Consider the following 27,837-nt stretch of genomic DNA (forward strand, 5'->3'; position numbering starts at 1 on the left):
TTCATATCAATTGTTTTTATTAGATATCAGCAGTTTACAAATCTGAATTAAGAAAATTACAGAACAGAATTAACTTGAATTCATTCTTGGTTGTACGGCTTTTTCTTTAAGGTCATAATAATTTTTATGCAGGATGTCATCAGCAATAAATTCTAGACTGTCTAAAACACAGCCCCACTATTTCCTTATTCAATAATTGATAATTTATCAAAAATCTAAGATTGTGCTGAACATTTTAACAAGTACTTAATTAACTACTCTATTAGGCCCTTAGTGTATTTCAAGGTTTTTTTTTCAAATTTGTACACAATACAGAATTTTTAAAAGCACTTAAGGATTCTATATTGCAATTTTTTTGTAACTTTCAAAATTTGGAATAAATAGACTGTTCCCACAACAAGGTGAAATCCACTGTTTAGTATTACCACATTTTCACTTCTCCACACTTCACATCTAAGCACAGAACCTTCTAGCTGGAATATTGTTTTAAACCACTAATTCCCCACCATTTTAATGCACATCCATTTATGACTTCAAGAGCTTTTACTTCCTGGCAAGCACAGGTTTAATTTAAGTGTATATTTTGCTACAGTCTACTAAACACCACCTCCTTCTTTCTCTTTCCTGCCTCACAGACAGAACCAGTAATAAAATAAAGCTCCAAATTTATCTAACAATAAGGTTGTTAAGAAATAAAGACCGGAAAGAAGGAAAGAAAGAAAAAGTATATGCCATGTAACAAGCTGCTGCAAGATTTCTGCTCTGTCAAGATGAAACAGCACTCAGAAGAGGCTGACTCAGAAATCTGCACTAAGAAACAGGTGAAAACATCATCAGTCTTAAGGCAACCTTCATTTGAATCAGCAGAGTGACCGCTTGTGTGCCTGAAGAGGAATCCTTCTTTAGCTTCAGTTAGGAACCATATCGATCCTAGAAAAGTAAAAACAACAAACCAGACATGAGTGGGTTTTCCATGGAAAGCAATCAGTTTTACTTCCATTTGTGCAATTAAATAGCAGCTGAACTCTTCAAGACTTTCAGAAAATTGACCAGTGCTTCCAAGAACTGGAGTTTAGGGTTGAATTCCAGGATAATCAGCCTGATTTTCAAACATCTGAGAGCTCCCAGTGACCTCATACAGAATTGCCAAGTGACTGGAGCATGAAACATGCTGGACACTGAGGCCAGGATGTCTTTTTTTGTGCAAAACATGGGTCAAAGGTCAATTAAAGAACCAACACAAGAGCTAGGCTGGATGATCACTGCAGGTCCAACCAAACTACTCCATTCAGGGTTAGGAACTGTGACGAGTTTAAAAACAGAGTGAAAACAAGTAACTTTCATGATGGGATTTTTTGTTTTAAGAAAAAAAAATATATCCTAATGAAGGTGAGCTAGCAAATACAGATTTATATTTTAAATGATAAAGATTTACAGTCTACTTTGAGAGGTCTACAGAGCTCAAAACCAAATTCATTCTTTCTCCCTAAAGATAAATCAGTGGCAGGATCCATGGTAGTAAATCGCTACAGAAAGACTTCAACTGATGGTTAGTAGACTGTGACATTTTTACTCACCTGTATAGATGTCATGACCCCATTAGCAAGGACAGAAAGTTTTCCAGCCATGGATTTCACTCCTTGTTTAAACTGAGCTATATCAGGAGCTGAAGGCAAGACATTGGTAATGTTGTAGCTTCCTAAAAGGAGAACACACACACGGGGAAAACAGTATTTTATATTAAAAGCATTATATTATTTATATTTATAGAAAAGCTTTTTTTTGTAAAAATATTATTTATATTTATAGAAAACTTTTTTTTTTTCTCCCTGAAGTACAACATATGGATAGGAGCACTAGACAGAGATCTCAGTGTCTTAAATGCATCTTCCTCTGGATTGTTTTCAGGTTTTCATTAATTCCACCCAAGAGTGTCATCCTCTACACTCCGTATTCCCAGCTAAGCAATTCATGTTTGGATAGTAAATGATTTATTCTGTACTTCCACTCTGTGACAAAGTTGTTTTGTATCCTCAACAGCTGTTATCCCCTTGCAATTTAAAGGTGAATGCACTTCAGAGGTGGCTCAAGTGATGAACCCAATTTGTGTGCATGCATAGGGGTGATTTTCATGCTGTATAAACACACATATTTTGCCTTACTACATCTGAGGCTTGGAGAATTTCACAAAAATTACAGTAAATGCCAATAAATTAGGTTTTAAAACTCCAGACTAATGCTGACAATGCAGCCTTCCTTAAAGTCAATATATTTTGGACAGAGTTAGCACTGCTGTTATTATGGAAGGTGCAAGTCTACAAGTAACAGAAATCAAAGATAATTAATTAACTACTCTAATTGCACTCTAAACTAACTGCATGCTAAGTATTAACATGCCAGCAATTACCATCACCCATTCATTGGTGAAAATAATTACTGGCATGTCTCAATATCTGATACTGTCAAAGGCACAAATCAGAGTAAATCAGAATCACAGAACCACAATCAGAGATCAGTCACAGAATGGCCTGGGTAGGAAAGCACCTGAAAGCTCATCTCATTCCACCCCCCTGCCATGGGCAGGGACACCTTCCACTATCCCAGGTTGTTCCAAGCCCTGTCCAACCTGGCCTTGGACACTGCCAGGGATGGGGCAGCCACAGCTTCTCTGGGCAACCTGTGCCAGGGCCTCCCCACCCTCACAGGGAACAATTTCTGCCTCATATCCAATCTAAACCTGCTCTCTGTCAGTGTGAAGCCATTGCCCCTTGTCCTGTCACTCCAGGCCCTTGCCAAGAGTCTCTCTCCATCTTTCCTGTGGGCTCCCTTCAGGCACTGCAAGGCCACAGTGAGGTCACCCCAAAGATCTTGGGAATGAACTGGTCTCCAGGGAGTAACCAGACCATTTTCCAAATGGAGACTCCTTTTAGTCTTTTGAACAGGGGTGGAGGAGGAAGACAGAGAAAGAGAGGGAACCTGTAGCTCCTCTGTCCTGGTAAATTAAAGGCACCTGCCTCCTGAGCAGGCTGGGACAGACCATCCTGGAGATAATTTGTTTCACCTAAGATAAGAAGCTGGTTTGAGCACAGATGCCTTCTTACACTCAGAGAAATTCCCCCTCCAATCCTTCAACCCAGCATGGGTTTATAGATATTATAGATCCTCTTTACAGATTATCTTCAAGATTCCTCTCAGACAGCCCTATCTCTGAGCTGTAATTTGGACTTCCTTACAATCTGTTCCACTCATCAAATGCTTCAGGCGTTTTTGTTACTAAAATCAGTGTCACAGAAATAAAATCTGAAGACATAAATAACCTGAGAAGCTCTAACCACTTCTCAGCCACAAGAATTCTCTCATCACTTGCTGGTTACGTTTGGTTGGTCTGAAAAAGTTCTTGTAAACAAGGCAGGAAAGCAACTCCTTTTCTTGTGGTTTCCTTCCATATCAGCACCTCCAAGTCAGCCACTTGACTTTCACAAGCATCAGGTTTGAAATAATGCAAAAAAGGCTTTTTCTTTCCGGCCCCTCTTTGGTTAAAAATCTCCTACAGCATTCTGTACAAAAGCAAGCAGCCCCAAACTATTCTACCCTGACATCTCATCAGTGCTCATAAAAACAACTTTAGATGCAAAGGATGTTTTATCCGGGCAAGGACCGCAGAACTACAGCAGTGTTTTTGTTGATAGTGTCCTGATTGCCTTTATTTTATGGAACTAAAATAGTCTGGGCATTAATTCAACACCAGACACACTGTCAGTGCAGTAACATTTCTCCAAGAAGGGCCACTGTCAGGTGACAGTTTCTCAGGTGAGGGGTGTAACAGAGACAGGCAGGAAGGGAAGTTTCTGTACACTTGATATAGTGTGAATTTATGACACCATGTTGCAAATGCTCTTTCAAGTGGCTACAGCAACTTACTGTGATTTCTGCTTGATATCGTCTTCCCTCTTTAACTTTTCTTTTCGCATTTCAAATTACTAAACCGTTTTTTTACATAAGCAACTAGTAACAGGAGTTATTTCTCTGCTAGTCAGTGTATTCAAACTTGCTTTCAGGGGATCAAACTAAACACTTGTTTTGGGGTTTTTCCCTCCTATTTGAATAATTACTCACAGATTTCAAGTTCTTCAGTAACTCTTTCCAATTTCTTCCTAAGTTAAGGAATGAAACTCAACTGATTAAGCCTATAAAATGTTCCAGTATTTCCCACCTTTTCTATTGCACATTATTGCACAATCCAAGAAGTGTTGGAAAGAAAACAAGGGGCTTCTTTTCAGTCAATCTAATCTTTCTCCCCTTCTGATTGGATGCACTACACTCTCCAATGTGAGGTGCTCCAACAAATCTTTGAAACAGACAAACCAAGTGAAGATTTTCCTTAATAATTTTGCAAGGCCAGAGGTAGAAGCTAATATCCCACTGAATGGATATGCCGTGCAACAGATTACACGGGAATTTCAAGTCCACTAATATTTTATTAATGATTTTTCCTAGATCCACTATTATTATGACAGCTAATGAGCTTCTTATGGTAACTGATCAAAAAAACTACCTGAGAGTCCATTTAAGTGCTACCTCATTGGAATATATTACAGTTTTCCTTTGATAAAAGTTATTTACAAAACAGTCGTGTTATTTGCAACACACCCCCCCAGTATAAAATATCGAACTTACACAACCAAAAACCACAAAACCTGAAATTTAAGGGGTTAGTTTTTAAACAAAGACTGCACCTGCCATGCCTGTTTGAGCTATTAGCATTTTGCTTGCAGAACACAGTGATAATTGTGATTAGAAGCAGAGTCAGGGCCTGCATTCCCCACATGCTCCAGCTCTCACTCTGATCAGTACCTGTTGGTTGTTTTCTCTGGTCTTCAAACAGGTCAGCTGAACTTATGGATGTGCTTCCAGAAAGCCTTTCTAGCCGAGCCCTTGCTTCATACTGGGAAAGAATTGAGAATAAAAAGGAGTTCAGCAGTTTGCTGCCACCTTTTGAGGTCATGTCAGATAATCTGAAAGACTACAGACATTTACAACTGAAGTGGACCATACTGAAAGCTGTGCCCATTTCACTTTTCTCTTCACTAACACTGAGTTTGTCACCATCTCATTTCTGAGTTACCCAAGAGTGACTTTTATCATTGCAACACCAAGGGTCCCACTCACTGTTAGTTACCCTAAAATTGCTGAAAAACTATGCAACCATTAAAAACAGTAACTAAAAAATGTGAAATGGAGGGGAAAGCACTGCAGTTAACATCCTGCTGACCCTTCCAACCCCATGACACTTTTAAGTCAACTTTTTCCAAGTTCCCTGCAAACAGTAATTGTATTTCTTACATTAATATTTACACTGTTAATTTTTCATTAAAAATCTGCATCTCACCTCCAAAATGCAGCACAGTATTAATCTGTTTTTATTCTAGGCTGATTCAACTCCATGCAATTCACTGAACAACTTACTTACTTGGTTAGCTTTACAACATTATTGATGTTTTTATGTAACAAATACAGGAAGATGTTTTAGCAGTGGTTTGTTGGCATCAGTTTGGGTATTTAGAAGAAATTAAGCCTGATTCTATCAAAATTCAGGAGTGCTGAATCACAGTCTACCACTTCTATCAGAAAAGAGTGATGGAGGTATGGTCCTATGTGCAACTGCAATTCCCTAGAACTAAATTCTAAATCATCAGGAATTTGTTCTATCAAACAAATAATCAAGGGGACATAATTCTATCAACTTAGTAATTCTACCAATTTTTCTTACTATTCATTGCCTTCTCTCTGATTCGCAAGAAGACCATTTTTATAGTCAAAGACTATTTTAACATTCAAAAGTACTTATCACTGCTTCCTACTTACATCAGCCTGATCTTGCCTTCCAAAGTACATGTCTGATGAAATGGCTTTGACATTGCCAAATTTTTTCTGTGCTTCATCTGTGTTTGCAGAAGGTTCATATTCAGGCTTACGCCGAGATGCAGGCCTGGAAGGAAAACAAACTGCATCAGGGAGAGAAACTTCCCTCACATCATGGCAGAAGGAAAGGAATCAAACAAGAAGCACTAAAGTGCTCAAACTGTATTTTACAGGTTAATGAAAAGTATGGTTTAAAGTAAAAAGAACAGAGGCAGAAAACACCAACCAAGCACATAACCCTCCCATTCTTGTATTTTCTACTTGGTTACAAAGATAAAAATACAGCTGTCATAGAGGAAAGATATTTTTTATCATCACAATCCGACCTGCTGTTTGTGCCTCCAGTACCTGCATCCTCAGAGCTGAACACGCCAGATTTTCATTCATTTGTTAACAAGGTTTCCTTTGATTCATCACACAATGAACAAAGCAGGTACGTGCTCAGAACAGGGCAAATATTTGAGTTTCTCTCCACGCTTTGTCTACTTCCTCTTTTGCTGGAAGTGTTTGGGAATTACCTCCAGTACATGGACTGAACAGCTCTGAGCACAACAAACAGTGCTTAAAATGTAAGAAGTTCAGCTTATGAAAGAAGTTCAGTCAGGAGTTCCCTTGACTGCTGATGGAAGTTCTGGCCAAATTCTCCTTCCATAGACTGAAAAAAATCCAACTACTATGACCAGGACTCAAATCACATTAACACACCTGGGCTTTCTGGACAAAAATCAGTTTGGTTTTCTTGGTGTACCTGTCTGAAAATCCTGTGCTTTTTGAAGTTAACAATATATCAGTGTCTCTACTATTATTTTCTTTCTTCCAAAAAGCATCTGAATTGTCATCCCATTTAGAGAAAGTGCTGCTCCTCAAATCTGAAGAATCATAGTACCTAGAACAAAAGAAGAAAGAAAAACCTATTGGAAAGTCAGAGCTTTGTTACTTATTGAAAAGTGGGAATGTATTTGCTTGTTGTTAGATAATGACTGCTATAATAAGTGCTCACTAGCAAGTGTGTTTTCACCAAAATGACAACTGTCAGTGAATAATCTGGATTTCACAATACTGCTTTAGCAGCTTTGTACAGTTGAATTCAACAGCTCAGAACAGGAAACAAAGACTTTGTTCCTGGTTCTCCATATTTTTAAAAATCAAAATATTAATAACTTGTGTGTTTTGCAGCACATTTTATTAAAATTAAATGCTAAAAACATATTTCTTGAAAGTGAGTCTTAATTTGATAAGACAATCCTCTCTTGCACATCAAAACTGCAGGGAAAACACAAAACAAAGAAAAGGAAAAAAAAATGAAGCATGTTTGTCAGTTCTGGTAGGTTATTTGATCTTCTCCCCTTTTGATTACCTCCACATATCTCAGCATATGTGGGAAGTATTTGAGAAAGAATAAACCACCAAAAACTATTAAAATGCCAAAGATTAAGATTTCCCTTTGTGCTTGAAGAAATTTACCTGAAGTTTGGCTATAACCAGGATGGGGAGAAAGATGATCAAAACCATGAGGGGATAGAAGAAAGGAATCACTCAGTAGATCTAGATAGAATATTAAAGTCTGCACCTGCATTTTGTGAAAAATACTTTTAAAAAAGAAAGTTCTCCATGTTTGCACTAGGAATGGTCAGGCCACTGGTTTTTGCAGTTTGTGAGAAATGTGACACCTGCAGGAGCAAAGTCTGAGCACCGAGCACAGAAAATATGAGGGACAGGTCTGGAATGAACTTGCCAAAAAGCAGGACTCTCTCTCCTGACAGACAAAAAGAAACCACAGCAATTTTATAAATTCCATAATAACAATCAATCAAGGTGGTTTTAAAGATTTGAAGCTTTCCAGTCTCACAGTGGCCACCAAAACCATGGCATTGGGCAGCGGCTGCATGAGCTGATTTGAGTAGAAGTGTTTATTTTCTCTAACCTTCCCTCTCAGATTATTGTTGCTTTGCAAAATACTTCTTCAGTATTTGGGGTGGGGAGAGAAAGACAAACTGCATTTAACAGAAAATAACATTTTACATTGTGACACTAATAAAGATTTTATTAACTGTAGCAAAAGCAAAAATCAAAATTCAGGATTTTCAGAGGCTTCAATTGTATGTCTAAACTTTGAGACCTTTAGCTTGCTTAATTCACTTATCAGCACTCTAATATCCAGTATGATTATTTTGCTTTTGGGCATATACTAAGATGATGCTAAAGCTACTCCGCCTCTATTTCAAAGCCACAGCTTGAAATAAAGGATAATAATACCTTTAACAAGTCCAAATCTGACTGTTCTTTCTTTAAAGAGAATGAACTTCTGTACCAACTCCAATTAGATCCTCCCAGCTCTAACCAGAACAAGAAGAGCAAGGAACAGCCAGGTTACAATTATCCTCTATTCACTCAACCACCACACATTAAAAAGCCTCCTCCATAATTCATCCTTTGCCTGCTGGTAGCTGATGAATAATTTGAGAGCAGTAACTGTGCTGTTCAGGGAGCCAACAAGGCAAGCACTGAAATGCTATGTTTTATTACAAGACTGCTGCCACTTTCCTTGGGCCCACATTTGTATTTCTGCTGCAGTGATTGCACTACAAAGTAGTGACACAAAAGCCTTTGTGCTTTTATTTGCCTGTCTACAAGCAATTAGGTACAATTTCTCATGTTTCTGTGGCACGCATCCAATAAAGGCAGTTTATGAAAGCAACACCTGTTTATACTCTCAGTCCAGAAAACAGCTGGTGCATTGCAATTAGTGCCTGTAAGATTTAATTATTTTTCTTCTCTAAGAGCAATATTTTACAATTTGCATTGCATTCATCCTCTGATAAAAATTTTTCCAATTAGTTTTTGCTTACATTTTATGTTCAGATACATAAAAGCATCTGAAATAGGACTGCAGACACCTACACTACACACCCAACACACACCACCTCGAAAAGACTGAAGTTTTTGCATTTGGCATGCAGACAATGATGTATCTGTAGTATCTCTAGTATCAGACTTCAATGCTTGTTTAATTTGAAGACAGTAGCACAAGAAAGAAAAAAAAAAAACGAATGAACACAAGTCATTGTGACAAAATATTCACTGGATTTGGAATACAGCAAATTAAAGTTTATATGGCAACTGTCTGTGCAAGCAGAGACTAGACTCTGGACAAGATAAAATCTACAAACATGTAGTTCAGACCACCTTCCCAACAAAGCTACCTCCCCTTCTTCACAAATCCATCTGTCACTGAGGCAAAGCCAACTTTTCCACAACGTTTCTGGTTCAGATGTCCCCTGAAAACATGCTGGGCATGTACGCAGGTTCAAACTGCCTTCACTGCAGCTTTCAAAAATACTGTGCACATTATTATGGAACCTGCATGTGCTTCTAGGTCCATCCAAAATCAAGAGTTTACAGAATACCTTGAGCTAGAAGAGAAATAAGAGTCTTCCACATCATCCATGTACTTCTTCTTCGGCTTCGCAATTGCGGGTGTTTCCTGCTCTATTGTTTGCATATCTGAGGTGACTGAGTGAGAAATACCACTGGGGACAGGAAGAAAACAAGCATGTAAAGAGATGACAAAGCTCACACCCTAAAAGGAAAAAAGGAATGAAAGCCCAAATCCAGTTTCTGAAGCTTGCTGAGAAGGCCCAAGCTATATACACATTTAAGGAAGGAGGAATTAAACAAAATAAAGGAAAGCCTTGGAAAACTGTTGTTCTCTCAAACAGGGGCAGGACTTCTGAACACAAAGCCCATTCTGACAGCTGGAAAACACAATTTAGGTTGACCTCTATCTGGCAGGTTAGAACTTAAATCTATCAGAAGCTCCCCTTGACAAAGAGAAGGTTTTTTGCTGATATTGCTCAAGTTTCCATAACATGCTTTAGTCCATTTCTTCATTTCCTGAGTAAAATGAGGGATAACTGCATAAAACCACAGAGTATTTCAAATACAGTTTCCAGAACTTCACATACCTCCTGTTGCTGCCCAATCCCATGCCAAGCCTCTCCAGTTCAGCTTTCTTCTTACCAGAGAGGTTTAAGGTTTCTTGTCTTGCTTTAATATCAAGATCTCTGTAGGCCAACCTTAAAGATGATACACTGGAACAAAACACAGTTACCAGAGAAATGTCCAATGCTACACTGAATGACCAGCCCAGGAAGAGTAGTAGAACATTAACAATATTTATTGCAGCACTGCATTTTCTAAAGTCTTCCCTTAAGGAAGATCTTGGCCCAGCTATGTCTCCATCCCTTACCTCTAAACCATCTTACTATTTTCCAGTCATACCAGTGCAGCAGAGACTTGAGGTTTTTCATCTTGGTTACAGAACTGCAGAAATACTGCCTAAATTTAATTTGTCAGGTCAAAAGGGATACAATTTTTATTGATCTTAATGAGCAACTCAGCAATATTTTAATTCTTAAGTCTCAACTGGCATGAAGTACAAATGAACTATCAGAGGAAAGGCAAGTGAGATTTAGGATGCTGCTGGTAGACGTGCTGCAAAGCAGAAAGGAGTAACTGGTAACATCTACCCAGCACTTCAAGTAGAAAGATCAGCAGCCCTTCTCAGGAAATCTATTTTATGAACATCAAAATTTTATCTGCTGTTGATTAAAACAAATGGGGATACTGATCAAGTTTTTACAAGTAATTTCAGCTATCTATTCTTGTCAGTGCACAGCAGAAGATAAGGAAATTGTGTACCAATTTAAAATCACATTTAAAGTCTCAAATCTCAGAACTCTTCCTCCTTCTAAATACTAAACTACAAAAGAATCACTTCCATTCCTGCCACATAACAAAGTCATAGTGAATTAATTTAGGAAAGCTTATTACTCAAGCTTTTAAAATTAAAACCACCACACAAATTAGCTGGAAGCAAATACAGTTTTAGCAGAATTCACCCTTCCCTTTAGTTTGGTATCTGCTGCCACCTACAGTCAAAATTCCCAAATAATAATCTCAGGGAAATACAGTTCTCTTGCCTCCACTGGGACTGGATCCATAAACTCAAGTGTTATGTGCATCCTTTGTGTTTCCAGGCATTTCCAGAGGGTTATGGCTACTGCAGAAAGGTTGCAGAACTTTACTTAAAGTTGGCTTGGATCTATTTAGATTTATACATTTCTGACACAAAACCCAAGACACTGCTTGGGACTTTCTTCCAAACTAAATTATACAATCAAAGACAATACTGATAAAGAATAATAATACATGAATAATCCTTTTTTTTTTATTATTTAGTTGTTACTGCAGAGTCTCTCCACTGGCAGTTTTTGGCAATCACCAAGAACCATGATTTTGTGGTTAAAATACTTCAAATGATCCCTTTGCAATTGGTATTTTTAGTTCAACCAAAACATTCATTTCTGCAAGGACAACATAAAAGTGAGCAAAAGGAATGGGGAGGAGATTGTAGACCAAAGGCCTTGGTACCATGAGCAAAAAGTGATCCTGTAATTATGTAATAATTCAGAAAATTTCTTAAAAGGTTATAGGAAGGATTCTCTAGCACTTGAGAGGATGTTAAGCTCTGTAACAGTAGAAGTGTACACTAGCCAACTATTTATTTGTCTAATTTTGATGACAACTAATGAAATATTAAAAACCAAAAGCACCTAGCAGAAGAATGTGGAAGGAACCAGGAACAGCATGTGAGCTTTAGGGCTGAGTATTTATTAATTAAGGTGGACAAACAGATTCAAGGCCTCACACAGAATTATTCAAAGGGGTTTGGTGAAAATGAAGGCAGTTCCAACATAAATCAGCTGAAAATTTCATCAGGCAAATCGAGACATACTTAAACTCCCTCTGCTCTTACCCAGTAAGTACAAGTTAATCTGAATATTCCCTATGCTCTTGGAAAGACTGTTTTAAACAGAGTTCACCACGTCAAAACAAACTAGGTAACTAGCATAGGGTAAAAAAAATTCAAGAGTCAAGAGTCTTCTTAATACTTAATCTTCTACAGTAAATCATCAACTGTAGAAACATATATTTAATAGCCAAAAAAAGGGCACTGGGGGAAATACTGCTTGGCTCATCTTAACCCCACCTGTTTGGGCATTTTTTTAAAGTAGGAGCTGAAGTTTTATTGGCATATGCTAATCTGTGGTAGTATTTAAAATGCTGTCAATTAGCTCACTAAATTAGGCTTCATGGTTTACCATTGCATAATTAATTCATACTTACAGTGGCTCTTCCTTCTCAGTTTTCTTACTACCATGAAGATCCTCTTGTTGCTTCATTTTATCTACAGCTTGTGCTTGTTTTTCAATCTCACTGAAGCTTTGGCTGCTCACTTTTTGGGCTCCCAAACCACCTTTTTTGGCACCAAGCTGGAATTATTGAAAAACAAAAAACCAAAAGCCTGAATATTATAACTGAGACAACCACCTCAGCTGACCTAACAGCCAGATGTGAAAGCAACAGCAAACACTACACCCTGTCAGGGAGCATGTGCAGACAGCACGGAAAATCTGGAGCAGAGAAAATACTTCTTTTCATGTTTTGAACTTCAAAATTCTGCTTCTACTAATTCTTCTTACAAATTTATAGTTAGCTTTGCAGTGAAGTCCCACAGAAAAATGGAAGTACTGCAGTTTTAATTGTTCAGAGATTGGCAGGCTCAAATAAATATAATACATTGAACAACTTTGGTTTCTTTGGTTGTATAAGAATAATATAATATATTCTGTTGCAGTGGAACCATTATCAGATTTAAAAACCACTTAATACTGCAAATATGGATACGATGTTGCTGACTCAGATGGTGGCACAGCCCTCAAACTGCGGCTCTTAGTCTCCTTTGTGTTTAAGTCCTCACCTACAAAACTGCAACAACAATAAATTTCACAATGCATTTATCTTCACCTTTTATTGCTTTAAAGCCTTTATGTAAAAGCTCCAGGCCATGCACACACAGATCACAAACTGTACCTGCACCTGTGAACCCAGTTCTGTTGTTCTCACTGGAACAGATCTGCACAAACCGCTCTGAATAAAAAATTCCTCTTGGGTATTAGGGCCTTCTAGTGGCAGCACAAAATCACAGGATTTCATCTAAATTATCTGCTCAAATAAACCTTCAAAATCTTTTGTCCTATAGTAGCCCGACTTAAAAGGAGTGACTCCCTGCAACATGCTGTCACCCTGACAGCCCACAATCGGGGTGGCATTAGGGTGACTATCAGGGCTGTTTTCTTGAGTTGCAAGAGGCACACATTCAAAACTTAAGCTGTCTTCCTCAGTTTTCCTGTTCCTTGAGCCATCATTCTGAGACACTCAGCTCTCTTCATGCCTTTTGGCAGAGAGCAGATGCTAAGAAAGTGCTAAGACCCCAACCAGAAGCAAGTCTGTAAACTACCTTTAAACTATCTCGAAATAAATGACCTGTAATACAGTTAAAATTACTCATTGTTTATATGCACTTACCCCCTTCTTAGCTTGATTTGGCTTCTTTTTTATAAAGGTGGTGTTCTCTGCAAAGATTAAATGTACATTACTTAACATACAATTTTTATTAATTCCAGAACTGCAGAAGAAAATTTCAACAGTATCAACTTTAAAATAGTTATTATTTTAATGTCTTTCCACACTGAGGGGCTGAGATACTCAACTGAGCTACAGAACAGAGATGTGAGTATCTCCAAGAAAATGTGGGGAACTACCTTTGATTGGCATCTCTTGAAAATATGCAACAGAAATAAAATTACAGCTCAGTTGTCTGTTGCAGATTCCCGCTAGTCAACAGAACAGGAGAGCAGGACCTGCTATTCTGTGTCAGACTTGAGGTCCACCTGACCTCATATCACTTCCAAGATGAATTTTTTCCTGGCTAGAAAGGCATTGGCTGTGTTCAAACCCACCAGTGACACACATAAAACATACCTGCCTCATTAGATATCACAAGCATTATCAACAGCTCCTACTGGCTGCCTGTGCACACAGAAAAACTACTCTGAGCTTGGGTGGAAAGGGGCATACACAGAACAGAGATTCTTCCCATAAGACAGAACTTGTGATGTCCAAACCAACTAAGAAAAGCACTTGTTTTAGAAGAACGTGTGTTAAAGGCGCAAATGAGAAAAGCAGAAAGTGCATCCAGTGAACTTTTTTGCAGTCTCCAGCTCTAAAAAAACCCAAACCTAAATAAAAACAGTGAAGAAGACCATACCTGCCTAAAGCACTGAGTTAGGCCCAGCCAGCACTTCTTTACTACCCCTGTGCTGCTGAGAATCAACACTTCATTCTCAGACACCTGGCACTGCAGGACAAGCCTCAAAGTGACAAATCACTGATGTACTTGATTCTATTCTATTTCCATCAGCTTTTTTTCCTTACTCACAGTATGATAAACCGCTCAGTGTTAAGTGTAAGAGTGTGGGCATTGAAGTTACTGCATTAGCAATACAGGATTTTTTTCAGTCCAAGTTTTCATGTTCAGATTTCTGAAAAGGGAGCAAAATCTATTTCCACAGCTCTTCCCAGGGAGACATTCCAAAGCGATATTTGGGTTCCCTACACTTGCTGCTCTCATTCATTACCTAATGCAGGCTGTGGGGATGTGCTAAGGCCATCAACACTTGGTCCATGTTCTGGTCCTAAAAGGTAAAGAATAACAAGGGTAAGAATATCAGAAGGCTCTTTAGAATGCATGAAGTTACTAAAACACATCAAACACATCTCACTGTACTCAGGGTAGTGCCTGGCAGATACACCATAGTGTGGTATTTCCATCACAGCTTTCCCAGTCACTAAAAGAGCAGCAGGCACCCCAAATTCTTGTGTTATTAGCATGGTTAGGTTATTTAGCTGTTAAAGCAGGGTAAAAAGAGACTAAACGAAGAGAATCAGAAAAATGCAACTTCCTGTTAACCAAGAATCAGTCATACCTTCACAGGATTCTGGAATGTTGTCTGAAGTTTTGTGCTGGAGAGAAACTGGTTCTGGTAAAACCCACTCTGTGTCCTTCGCCTTGGGAAAAAACCACAAAATCAAAAGTGCACAGAAAATAGAAAGAAAATAGAATACAACAAATAAATATGAGCACTGAGCTAAAGACTGCCTAAGCATCACTGCTTTATTAATACTGAATTCTTATGATTACAGCTTTTAGGATTAAAACCTGTACTCAGAAGGCCAGCTATTAAAATTACAAGAAATTTCTACCTTTACGGAAAACAAGATGGTTTCAATCCACTCCTGAGCATTTTTATTTCCCCTCTCAGGAATTCTGTTTACCACATGTTTACCATCAAAACAAATAATACACATTTTAACTGTGCTTTACATTCATTTATTGTATGCTGGATCATTTATTTACATACAATCACCACACCTTCTCCCCACCAGAAGCTCTTGCACTTTCCATTTTCTACACACTTCATTTTTGATTGTGAGCAGTCCTCCCAACATTCCTGGTGAGTCCTCCCACATCCCCCTCAAGAGGCAGGTTTGTGACCAGGTCACAACAAATGTTTTAAGAACTGTTACACTTTGCTGACTGAAAACCCAAGGTATAACACCGTATATTTGTATCAGAGCACTTCCAAGCAAGAAATCCTAGCTCCAAGTGGAATTGTTATGTCTACAAAAAAATAGGTTTTCATTTCACATTTAGCTACTATTTGGGTCATTTAAAATGATCATCTTACAAAGTGGTTCACATCCAGGAAGGATTCTGAGACTCAGTGAATGAAAAGCAGATAAATATTAACTCCCTGACCTACCTTTCCTCGATAAAGTTTTCTTTCAGGGTTTAATCTTCACCACAGAGCTCACAGTCAACCAAAGTGTTTAGAAAGGAAACAAGAATTAGGTAATTTGTACCTTGGTAGAAACATGGGATGCAAAAAAATCCTCCTCCTCTTTGTTGTGAGGTGATGCTGGTGGCATTCCACACCCATCTGTCCACAGCTGAAATTAAGGGACAGAATTTTACAGGTTAATTGCATGAATGTATATTTTTCAAACGCATTAATCTTAAAACAACTCTGCTTTGTTTTCAGGTTAAAAATGTATTGATTTTTTTTCTTGTCCATAATTTTCCTTAAAAATTTATCCAAGGTTCAGTAGATGACATTCCCTTTTTTATTAAATTCATACATATTTCATGTGTTCCTGGTGGACCAGCCAAGAGCTTCAAGCAAAGCCAGATCTCAGGGCTGGGGGCCCCAGAGTGCCACAGGAATGCAGGACAGGACTCCAACCTGTGATCTGCACTCCAACATTACTCACAGACAAATCTTTTCTCATGGCTCCTCCTACTCCATGCAGGAATAATGACCTCTGTCAGAAAGGATACTGAAGGTACAAGCTCACCTCACCACTCAACAATCAGCTCTATCAGTAAGTCAGAAAAGGAATTTTTTAACAGGGGAGGGGATGGTTGGTAATAAATGCAATTATCTGAATGATTTACCTCAGTAATTTAAATAGTACACAATCATTTAAGTTTGCAGTGCACAACTAAAAATATTTATTAAGTATTTACTGAATTTTTCAAATAATTAGCATCAAACAATTGAATGGAACCTGTAACTGAAACAAGATCATCACAGTTTGTCAGTCATTTGGGGAACTGAACATAAGCTTAGATACAGCACATTGTATTTACTTGAACAGATTTCACATCTTAAGCTGTTTACTAAGTCAAAAGAAATATTCTCTGAACTTGATAATGTGAACTACATTGTCCATAGTATGAATAATAAAGAATGATCCATTAAATTTCATGCTATTTGATGCACAGGTAAGAGATAAAAAAACAAGCCTTCTTGCTTTTAATTTCCACTCATCTGATAAGCTTCAGGTGTACCAGTCACAAATTTCAACCACCTGAATTAAGCAATGCAAACATGTTTTCTGTGTATGAAGAGAATTGTTGCTGAACTTATTTAACACTTCAGAAATCACTTCTGGATACTTTGCTTAACTCTTGTCAGCAACCTAACAGTGTTTTGACAGCTTGCATGAACTGCCTCAGCATTTCTGATGGAGAGCATCAAGTTCTACGTAACTTGCTAATTTTCCCAGATATTATTTCTGTAGGGAAAAAACAAAAATATACATACTTACCTGTTCAAGAAAAATCCCACTTAAATCACAAATACCCTGTAGTTACTTCTATTACAATTTTTCATGCTGTACTTCTCTAAATATTCAATTCCAGATAAGCAAAAATAAAACCACTACGTGGTGCATGGAGAAATGGCCACGTTATCTGAAGACTGATAATCTTTTGTATTACTGTTCAGAAATTTAAAGGGACTTTAGAGGGAAAGAAGGTGAAGTTTTTCAGGAATCTCCAGGGCTCAGGACACACACTACTCACATCAGTACCGTGCTTTCTCGTGGCCTGTGTCGCAAGAGATTTAATCTTCTCCTTGTACAGCTGAGCAGCACGACTGTTGTACTTGGCATTGGTGTCATTGGTTGTGCACCCATGTTGGTGGAAAAAAGCCGACTGGGAAGCAGAACACAGAGAATGCTGTGAGGAACAGGTTTAAAAACTAATGACATTTGACACAAAAAGTAAATTGCAATGCAGCGAATGACTCTGCTCCTCTGCCTAAATCTGATCTTTTAAATTATGGAGTCTAAGTAATCTGCAAAGTACAAAGAAAACTCCACGCTAGCAACTTCTTTATATATAATAAAACAGAAAAAACCCCAATACATTAGTGGGATGCTTTAAGAGCATACACAAACGCAAGCTTCCATTATACACAAAGAATCCTTGCTCTGAAATGAAGTGATTAAGTGGAAGGAAGAGGTAAAATTGATTGCTAGTAGCTGTGCTTCACAGCACATTCCTAATGTTCTAAAAGGCATCGCTTGGCTTCATCTCTGTCAGGCTGGAGAGAACAATGTACGTTCAACAGTATCAAAGTGAGTGTAACAAAAATGGTCCTTCTTCAAAAGGAAGGTGTGTTCATGCACACATCTATGTGCCCAGGTATGTTTATAGGCTTGTGTGTTTATATAAAACGAATAAATGAAGAGTGTGCATTTCTGCACGCAAATATATACACCTGTTAACTTGGTGCTCAGAACCCTAATTCCAATTACCGTAGAGATTTAATCTGAAAGCAAAAGGAATAAGGACACTTTGGATTTTCTAGCTATCTAAAACACAGCAGGAAGCTCAGGACCACTGTTATCCAGGATTCAGCATCATCAGGCAACTACAGAACACAAATTATTGATGTTAACCTAGCAATGCTTCTCGCCAGTAGTTAGTAAAACTAGAATTTGGTATTTAACTGGAACCAAAAGGGAATGGCTTTTTAGTGCCATTAAAATGAAAGCGTTAATTTTACTTCAAATGTCCAGACAATTTACCAATCCGGTTTTTCAAGCTCCGAGTATTAATCCTCTGAAGCAATCCAAACCAGACCACAGAGAATTTGAGGTATTTGGGGAGTTGCTGAGGGTATATTGCACCTCTTGGTACAATGTATGATAGGAAACAGTGATATCCAAGCAGGAAGACAAAACCCCACAAAATTAAACAACAAACGTTTGTTGTTACTCTTCTGCTAATAGGCTTTCTAAGATTAACTGAAGACTTTTTCAGACTTTCCCATCTCTTCTTTCCAACTGCCTCAAACCCTTTACACAGCAAAAGTGACATAACTTAATCAAAGCTTTTAAGCATTTGGGTAAAAAAGAAACTACTTTTAACGTGAAATCTCCCTCTTCTCATTAGTCAAAACTGTGATTTTTATGTATTAAATGGCATAACAAACTTGATGAGGGCACTCATAACAGCAGTACTAACATGGAAAGGAGTAACTTAGCAAGGACAGGCAGAAGAAAAAAAGAGAGAAGACACCATGTAACTGCTCAGATCTGTAAGCCTAAGACAGTGACTTGCTGCATGCCAAATTCAATGAAAAATATTTGACTGGAAAATACAAAAGTGGAAAGTAAGTAATAATGACCCTGAACTCAGCATTTTTTGTATGTAAATAGGAAAAAAAATTATGAAAACCCTAAAGACTTAAGGAAAGATTGTTAAAACTGTCAAGGAAAAGACTATGGAAAGCAAGCTTGGGGGAAGCTTCTCAAAGCAACAACATTAAGGGCCAAGCACAAATGAAAAAAGGTAAGGGATAAGCACTCAGTTAATTAGAAGAAAAGAAGAAATTGCTTTTGGAAGTTGCATGTTCCCACACTGGGTGGGCCAACTTAGGGAAGCACTCTCAGTTATTTGTGGAAAAAACTGGGAAAAGATTGCCAAAGAGCTTACAAAAGAAAACAAAAAGGGAGATTGAGAAAAGACAGCTGTCAACAGAATTTCAATTTACAAACACATTGTATAAGTACATAAAAAAAATCAAGTTGAAAGCAACAGCCAATATGGATTGGCCCAAACCACGACACTGCTAGTCCCCCTCCAACAATGCAGCATGTCTTATCTTCAGTGCTAACTCAGCTGAAGTCAGATCTTGATTCCAGGGTGACTTTTGGCTGTTCCATGGCTTTTGGCATGTTTTTTCAGGAGCCATGGAAGGAATGATGGTCACAGGAAGGGGCCATAAGCTTGGTTTACAAGCCATCCTTCAGCAGCTGTCTAAATTAGACATGTACTGACAAGGAATCTGATCTGGCCTTTTCAGAGATTTTCATCACGGACTTCTAAGAAAAAAACCCCAACATTTTCAGGTTATACCAAAATGGAAAAGCTGCAAGAATGAAGGATGAAACCAGCATCCAGAGGAATTCTTTAAAAATGACGGGGGGGGCCGTAACAAAGAAAAAGGACTTGAAAAATAAGAATACTCCCAGGAAGAGAGGCAGTAAGGACAGACAACATTTTCCAAGCCTACCAAGTTTCAATGTGCAAAGCAAACACTCGGGAGTACGTACAGCATTTGCATTTCCTCCAACCTGCATGCATCTCAGCTGGAACCAGGACCAATTGGAATCCAGTTCTGTAGACCTAAACACAAAGAAATGTTTTTAGTGTTACCTCCAAAGCCATTTAAAATCACTCTGGTTTTTTGCCAAGTGTTTCTCCCCTCCCCCCTTCCTTTTGCAATCTGTAGTTATTTATCAGACCCCAAAAGGCCCTGAGTCAGCAGCTGGGACACTCACCTGGAATGGGACAAGATCAGGGTGCAGATTTACTGCACCAGCTGTCTGCCTGAGCACTACCCAAGTACCAGAATCACAGAATTGCTTGGCTTGGAAGGGTAGAAGTCAGGTGCCACCACAACGAGCTGCTTCAGGAAGCAAAGCCAGCAAATTGAACACAATTCGCAAGAAGCTATCAGATACAGCAAAAGCAACATGAACACTAAGAAGGTTTCAATCAGAAGCTGAAGGAAGAATGGGTCTTCCTCTCTGAGCAGGTATGTGAACAAACAAAACTATTAAAAGATGACTTTTACTGTCAAAACTCACCAAGTACTTACCGAATGAAGCTCAAGTGAACGCCAAGGGACCGGTGGGTCCCTGAGCAGTCAATACAGAGAAACACTCCATAGGTGATGCTTGCCCAGCTGGAGTTCTTTGCTCCACAGTCAAAACACACCTTAAAGCAAACAAAGATCAGGAACAGGACTTGAGCATAACCAGGCCTTATACCACTGTAACACCCCTGCAGTGATCCAACTTCATTAACTCATTCTTACAGCGTTTGTTGACATGACAACTCCATCCATCCTAATTTTAAACATCTAAAGAGGAGTTACACAATCTGCCCACACAACTCCATGCCTCCCCATTTCCAATTATAACCAGTGTACACAGGTTGAGAAACCAGGTCAGAGAACTCCCACCAGCCTAGTTCAAACACATGTTTAACACAACACTTCCAGCACTGCTGGAATAGGAAAGTGTTTAAGAAATACTTCCTGAGGGCAGGCTCTCCTCATGCTGCACATGTGAGTCCCCAGACGGTATCAGCAGGACTAATGGCATCATTATCTACTTTCCTATATTGAAACCTTGACCTTCAGGGCTAGCCATGGCAATCCAGCTGTGTGAAGAAAGCCTCTGAGCACTGCTTATCCGGCAGCCTCTGCAGACATTTGCATGATTCATCACACACCAACTGCCACATCAGCCTTTCCACTGTCTGTGCCACGCTGGTTAAAAAGCAACCAGGTCCACAACTACTGCATGGATAAACCCAGGAATTCCCTACCCTCTGCCAGCACACTGGACCTCTAACACTCAGCTAAACAACAAGAGCCGTGTCTGCGTATGTCTTACACACTCTGCAGGTCGGCAGACCACAACTTTCAAGTCCTTTTTCAGCTATTCTGAGTTTTGTGCTTCCTTGACCAAGGAAAGCAAGAACCAGAAAAAAAATTATCTGATACAAATCAATTATCAAATGCAAGGAACACCACAACTTCAAACAGGGACAGCTATTCTGAGTTAATGCCATGTGTACACATCTATTCCTGTATGACAGGACTTTATCTGATCAATGCTTTTTTCAAAGGTATCTGCAAAGGCTGCACAGAAGTATTTTTATAGTAAAAGCATCCACCCATAGGTACAGCCAGAGCCATCTAATAAGAAATAACTCCACAGAGAGATAAGCTTTTACACACAAATTGACAGCATTCCAATCTGCAACTTTATCCTTTAACATCCTCCTATAAACTTAATGCATCCTCAGATAGCAATGGAAGTTCTAGCTACATGCAGATATAAATAATAAAGTTTATTCCAAGTCAGGTGGGGACATATTGAACACCATAAATAGGCCACAGTGCTTCCAGCACCTCCTTGCCAAGGAGAACAACAAAATAAAAATAAAATTAAGAAGTCTTTTTGCCAGAAACTCCCTCTGTGCAAGTGGATAGAGATTTTTGTCTCATTTTTTTTGTACTTCCACAGCAAACAAGCCCTGAGTCTGGGCTCAACTCACGTCACTCATCATCCACTCGAATTAATTTCAACTACATGCCCAGGAGCAGTTTGAAGCTAAACTCCTCAGTTTAATATGGGTCGATTCAGCTTGTGCAGTCCAAATTTATCAAGCACAGTCCACCAGCAGATCCAGCATTAACTCTTCCAACAACTGAACATTTTAAGGGTGAGCTTCAGTTAGTTAATGACTGGTAACACACACAGAAAGCACGGAGATCACAGCTTCTGCATGTGCAAGTCCTGCCTTTCCCTCTCAACAGGGACCCAACATTCATTAATGTTATTTATATATCCCACTCCTGTAGGTGGAAATGAGACATTCACTGGCATACAGCAGAAATGAAAGCTACACAGAATGTGTGACAACAGGAGGGGTTAGAGGGAGTCCCTGAAATAAGCTCATGTGGAAGAATGACACAGAGCGAGTGAGGGAGAAAGAAGAATGAGTAAGACTCCATGCCATATTCTAAGAAAACACACAGCCTAAGTAATCAGAACTTGTTCTTTTTTCCCCCAATTCTTTGAAGCAGTTCCTTTAAAAAACCATGAGACTCATCTTCATTTTAAATTGACTATTTTCAGGCTTTTTCTTACAAGGCCAAAGGAGGATGGGGACAACAAAAAAGGAGAAGATTCTGCTTGAAACCAAAGCCAACAAAGCAGCCCTGGTCTCACTTCTGATACAGGAGAGCAAAGCTGACTTACAGCTGCAAGTCTTGTGGAAATTCCCTGGAGTACAAATGGGAAACAAGAATCTGGAGTGAGTGGTTAAAAAAACCACCCATGTTTTTAAAAGGTCAGTCATAAACATACCTGAAGATTCTCCTCCTTTCCCTTTCCTTTCCTCCAGTTATAAGCACCTTGTAATTTCAACATCTTAAAGTCAATTGCATCACCTCGGAGTTGGCTGCCACAGCTCAGTATCTTCACTCACACAGGAGTCCCTACCAGACACCTGTGGAGATTATTCACAGCTATAAAAATGTACCTTTCAGGATTGAGATGCAAGCAGGAACATCCAATTTTCTTGTGAAAGTAAAGAAGGAACAGCTATTTCCATCAATGTTATGCAACAGAAATAGATGCATGTTTCATTAAGATTTAGATTAATTTTGCTTAGTTTTCTCAATTTTTAAAGTGCTTCCCACCACATAAATTTTACGAAGAATCGGGGGAAGAAATTAAAATCAATTTCAGAGCCACCCCATGAAATTGTTTCCATTTTAAAAACAGACAAAGTGTATTTTATGTAGAGATTTAGGAGTGACTAAAATATCAAAATACTGATTAAAAATAAATTTGAAGCATATGCTTAAATACTCTAGTGCTTTCAAAATACGCTTGCATGCTTTTTGTTTATTTTGTGTCAAAGCACTTCGCGACAGTGTGGATTCAGTAAGAGTCACTTTGGAAAAAGCCAGCCAAAGACCTGAGATGTTTGTACGAGGGCACAGAGATTTGGGTATAATCCACAGCAAGCAGTCACTAAATCACAAAACATCTACATTATAAATAAAATATTGTCATTGGATATGGAAATTCAGTAATGAATAGCTGATAGAAATACTATTTTTGGCACAAGGAGAAGAGGTGAGTGGGTTCAGCAAGATCACATATCCCTGAGGTCAGGGTTACACAGAGACCTCTACACTTTGAAGCTCCACACCTTGCCATTCCCAGGCTGTGGATCCAGCTGCCTGAACACTAACCCAGCTGGAACTCAGGAGGCAGTGCCACACTAAGCCAAGGTGATCTAAATCCAAGCAGCTCCTCTTAGATACCAGCCACTGTCCCCAGATATGCTTTCCTTCTTCTCTTGCATCAGCACTAATAATCCCAGCTGCTGATCCTGCTGCGAAGCAGCTCTACATGGGCACAAGGACTCAGAGCAAAGGTAGGGCCACCTCACAGCACAGCCACCTGGCCAGGAATGCCAACACCAGGGAGGGAACTGCAGTGCTGGCCGCGGGAAGGCAAGAGGACTGCCCGCTTTGGAAGGGTCATGATCTCAAAATGACTTCAGGGACACAAGATAGCAGAGTCCATTCTGGGGCAAAACCCAACAGACACAAACCACACCCACAACAATAACAAAACTCGACTACTGAAAAAATACCAGCACAACACGCACACCCGGGAGTCCAAGCAGAGACAGGAATACCATCACCAACCAAAGAAAAGAACCAGGTGGAAAAGAATGAAAAACCAACATTCTCAGAGGAACAGATCTATGACAGAATAAAAGAGACTTTCAGCAAAGCCTGAGTGTGCAAGTCTTCAAAAGAGCTGAGCTGTAAAGCTCAAACACTCCAGTTAACAATATCAAGTAGCATAAGGACTATGAGCAATTTTATGGGTACAAAATACATTCTACTTAATAACTGTAACATGCTTGTTAAGTCATCAGGCAGCTGATCACCAGTCTGCTGTCACCAGGCAGCTCTACGTTATGTAACATCCAAAGACACCAAGAAGTCAAAACCTCCTCATAAAGGGAACTAACATCAAACTACAGATGTTAATTTCAAGACAATTATTCAAACATCACTTTCAACACACCATAACCCAGAAATTACACTGTGCATTTATTTAAATGAGAATTCTTTTCCTAAGCTCATGTGCATTAAGAACTACTGCAGAGCACCCAGAACAGTGTAAATGCACATGCCTGCCTAGAGCAGGCAGTTCTTCCCAAACCCTACACATAAACTGCACAGTTAAAGCGAATTACTAAGCTTTTAATACAGAACCCTTTTCAATATTTGCACTTTCCCATGTCTTTCTTCCCCAGCAAAAAAAGACTTACAAATAAAAGGGGCAGGCAGACTGCTTAAGAAGAACACAACAGAAAGGAAACAAACAAGATGTAATCAAACAGGAGAGGAGAAACTGATGGAAGAAACAACTTTTACTTAAGGAGAATGGTCAGACAGACAGGCATGGGAGAGCTGTGAGATCTGAGCTGCTGTTTTCCACTCTCCCTCTCTGCCTTCTCAGGTCAAACCAGACCGGGCACCACCGCATTGTTCTCGAGTTCTCTGTGCCTGAGCCACTTCTCTGCCACTGGCCCACAATGAGTGGCAGCACACATTGTGCTAATATTGCTTTGTCAACACTGAATTTCTGTGTAGCATCTGACATGAGGAGACAGATACACCTGAGCAACCACAGGTACCATATCCACCTGATTAAATCTAGCTGGGTAACAAGGAGACCAGCACAGGGGAACTGCTCGAGGCGCTCCATGCTTGCCAGGCAGGGGCAGTACTTTTTAATTCTCCTATGATCCCAATACACAAAAAGCATCACCATAGCCCTAAACGACTCAGTTTTCACACATAGTGCCAGTGAATTTCAGGAGCTTGTAAGAGATCTTCTCTCACCCTCGTTGTTGGGACTAGGACCTTTCCTTGATAAACTTTTTACGCCATTGCAAAGGCAAGTTTTAAGAATACTTTTGTCAGAAACTGAGAGCTCACCTCTGAGCTCTGCTTTCTGAGAAACCACACCTGTACAGTCGTAATGAATTGTGTTCTAAGAGTGGAAGTCAGTTTTGGACCAGAGACAGACATCTGGATTCCTATTCCCAGAAAACAAACCCAACGTGTTTCTTCTTAACGCTAATCCAAAGTTTCCTGGTGGGTGTCTATTTCGTGTATGTTCTCAGCGTACATCGCAAAGCCAACACAAACAAGAAGCACAGAGCAGCTGAAGGCACTTGTGCCGCGTCACCTGGCCAGGCACCTTTCCCAGCCCACACCTTCACAACACGGAAAAACCCACCTGAACACAGGACAAGCCCACTAACATTAAAGAACAACAAACTTTTATCACTGCAGAAGTGGCTGTGCTCCTCCGTTGGATAATAAAAAAAAGGAGGGGAAAAAAAAGAAACACTCACTCAACACTACGTTGTGGCTGGTGGGGAACTTGTTTTTGTGCCCAGCGGAGCTGACCCTCGCAGCGGACCTGAGGCACCCGGTGGGGGCCGCACCTCCCTCCCCAGGGGCTCATCCCTTCGGGATGCAGGACCCCGGCCGGAGGGACGCGGGGCAGGCAGGGAAGGGCTCCCCGCTCTCGGGACGGCCACCCCGGGGACCCGCCGGGCCTTTCCGTGCTGTCCCGGGAGGGACGCGCCGGGCTGCGGGCCCCGCGCCTCCCCCGCCCCGCCGGCTGTGCGACGTGTCACCGCGGCGGAGCGCTGCCCGCGGCCCGGCCCGGCCCCTTACCTTGTTGGTGGGCACGGAGCGGAGCCGCTTGAAGATGGCGGCGATGTCCTGCTTGCTGGGCTCGCACATGGCGCCGGGGGAGCCGGTAGGGCCGCCGGGGGAACCGCGGGGGAGAAGGGCCGGGTCTGCCCGCGCCGCCGCTGCCGGGACGCTCCGCCCGCCGCGGCCGGGCCGGCCCCGCGCCTGGCGCCAAGGGGCGGTGCGGCCCCGCCCGGCCCGCCCGGTTGCCGCGGAGACGGGAGCGGAGCGAGACGGCCCCGGGGTGCGCGGGGCGAGGGGGCTGCTGGCGATGAGGGGAAACCCGCAGCCACCGCCTGCGCCCTGCATAGAGTCACTGGAGCGTTCGGGTTAGAAAAGACCCCGGAGATCAGCGAGCCCAACCCTTGAACGATCGCCACCGTGTCAGCCGCACCATGGCACTGAGTGCCACGTGCATCTTTCCAACAGCTCCGGGGATGGGACTCCACCACCTCCCTGGGCAGCCCGTTCCGATATCTAATCGCCCTTTCCATGAAAAAAGTCCGGCTTATGTCCAAGCTAAACCTTCCCTGGCACAGCTTCAGACTGTGTCCTCTCGTCCTGTCCCTTGTTCCCTGGGAGCAGAGCCTGACCCCCCCCGGCTGCCCCCTCCTGTCAGGGAGCTGTAGAGAGTGAGAGGGTCCGCCCTGAGCCTCTTCTCCTCCAGGTTAAACACCCCCAGCTCCCTGAGCCGCTCCTCATCAGACTTGTGCTCCAGCCCCTTCCCCAGCTCCGTTCCCTTCCCCAGACTCACTCCAGCCCCTCAGTGTCCATCTTGCAGTGACAGGCCCAGAACAGGACACAGCACTTGGGGTGAGGCCTCACCAGTGCCCATGACAGGGGGACAGCCACTGCCCTGGTCCTGCTGGCCACACTGTTGCTGACCCAGCCCAGGAGCCATTGGCCTTCTTGCCCACCTGGGCACACGCTGTGGACCAGCAGCCCCAGGCCCTTTCCTCTGGGGCTCCTTCCAGCCGCTCTTCCCCAGCCTGGAGCTGCTGGGGGTTGTTGTGACCCAGGGGCTGGACCCAGCACCTGGCCTTGTTGAACCTCATTCCTATACCCTCAGCCCATTTATCTAGCCTGTCCAGGTCCCACATCATGGGATGTGGGAATGGGAATCAGCCCCTCTGAGACCTCCATGAAATTTTTTGACTAAACTAGGAGGCCTGACATGATGATGAAAAAGGCCAGAAACAATAAAACCCTTTTTGTCCTGTCTCCTTAAACTTCACAAAGGAATAGGCTAAGAGGCCAATATTCAGGAAATTACTATAAAATCAATAAAATTTTCCTCTGCAGGTCATCACACACCGTAAAAACCTGAGGGGTGTATGACCCAGGGTACCTGTGAGGCTGTTGGCTGAAGACATTTTCAAGCAGAAGAGTAAAAGAAATGGACCTCTCTGGACATAGCAGTCATGTAGCCTTCCTCTGAGATAGAGTCATATTCAACTATTAAAAAATATATAAGATTATTAAAAGTAATATTGGCATATTTGGTTCTGACACCCTCACTGATTGCTTTGTGTACCCTCACCTTGTTCTATCTTCCACTGCTCATCTAATATTTCTAATATTCTAGTATTTCCAAATGTCTAGTCTCAGGCTTTTGCTTGTGTCTTGGGTCTAATTTCTGGCTTTATGGATTTTATGTCCTACATTTTTGAGGAGGGGAGGACAAGGGTAAGTCTGAAAAAAAATAGGGTAAGTAGCAAGATCTATAAAATAGGTGTGCCATGAACAGGCTGCCCCACAAAAACTGACAAATGAAAAG

The 27,837-nt window shown here is 40.8% G+C and overlaps 1 protein-coding gene and 1 long non-coding RNA gene across 2 annotated transcripts; one reads left to right on the forward strand and one right to left on the reverse strand.

Annotated features, from left to right (window-relative positions):
* Positions 1–26,201, reverse strand: ARFGAP3 (ADP ribosylation factor GTPase activating protein 3). The gene is made up of 16 exons (XM_032107561.1): positions 26,043–26,201; positions 20,343–20,461; positions 19,795–19,867; positions 17,255–17,386; positions 15,751–15,837; positions 14,814–14,895; positions 14,466–14,522; positions 13,354–13,400; positions 12,112–12,257; positions 9,888–10,013; positions 9,330–9,452; positions 6,671–6,808; positions 5,866–5,989; positions 4,855–4,945; positions 1,578–1,699; positions 1–930 (listed from the first exon to the last, which is right to left on the reverse strand). The coding sequence occupies exons 1-16, from the start codon at positions 26,109–26,111 to the stop codon at positions 913–915; spliced, it is 1,554 nt and encodes a 517-aa protein (XP_031963452.1). The 5' UTR covers positions 26,112–26,201; the 3' UTR covers positions 1–912.
* On the forward strand, positions 26,042–27,558 carry LOC116443396. The gene is made up of 2 exons (XR_004239862.1): positions 26,042–26,127; positions 27,363–27,558. It is a non-coding gene; the product is annotated as an uncharacterized LOC116443396 (long non-coding RNA).
* Positions 27,559–27,837: the final 279 nt, after the last annotated feature.

The sequence above is a fragment of the Corvus moneduloides genome, chromosome 4, assembly GCF_009650955.1.
Source record: "Corvus moneduloides isolate bCorMon1 chromosome 4, bCorMon1.pri, whole genome shotgun sequence".
Classification (NCBI taxonomy): domain Eukaryota; kingdom Metazoa; phylum Chordata; class Aves; order Passeriformes; family Corvidae; genus Corvus; species Corvus moneduloides.

Coding starts and splice junctions, on each gene's coding strand:
- ARFGAP3 (XM_032107561.1), bottom strand. CDS start 26,111: ATGTGCGAGCCCAGCAAGCAGGACATCGCCGCCATCTTCAAGCGGCTC. Junction 5,990..6,670: donor AGCACAGGATTTTCAGACAG/GTACACCAAGAA, acceptor TTTTCCTTCCAG/GCCTGCATCTCGGCGTAAGC. Junction 4,946..5,865: donor GAAGGCAAGATCAGGCTGAT/GTAAGTAGGAAG, acceptor ATTCTTTCCCAG/TATGAAGCAAGGGCTCGGCT.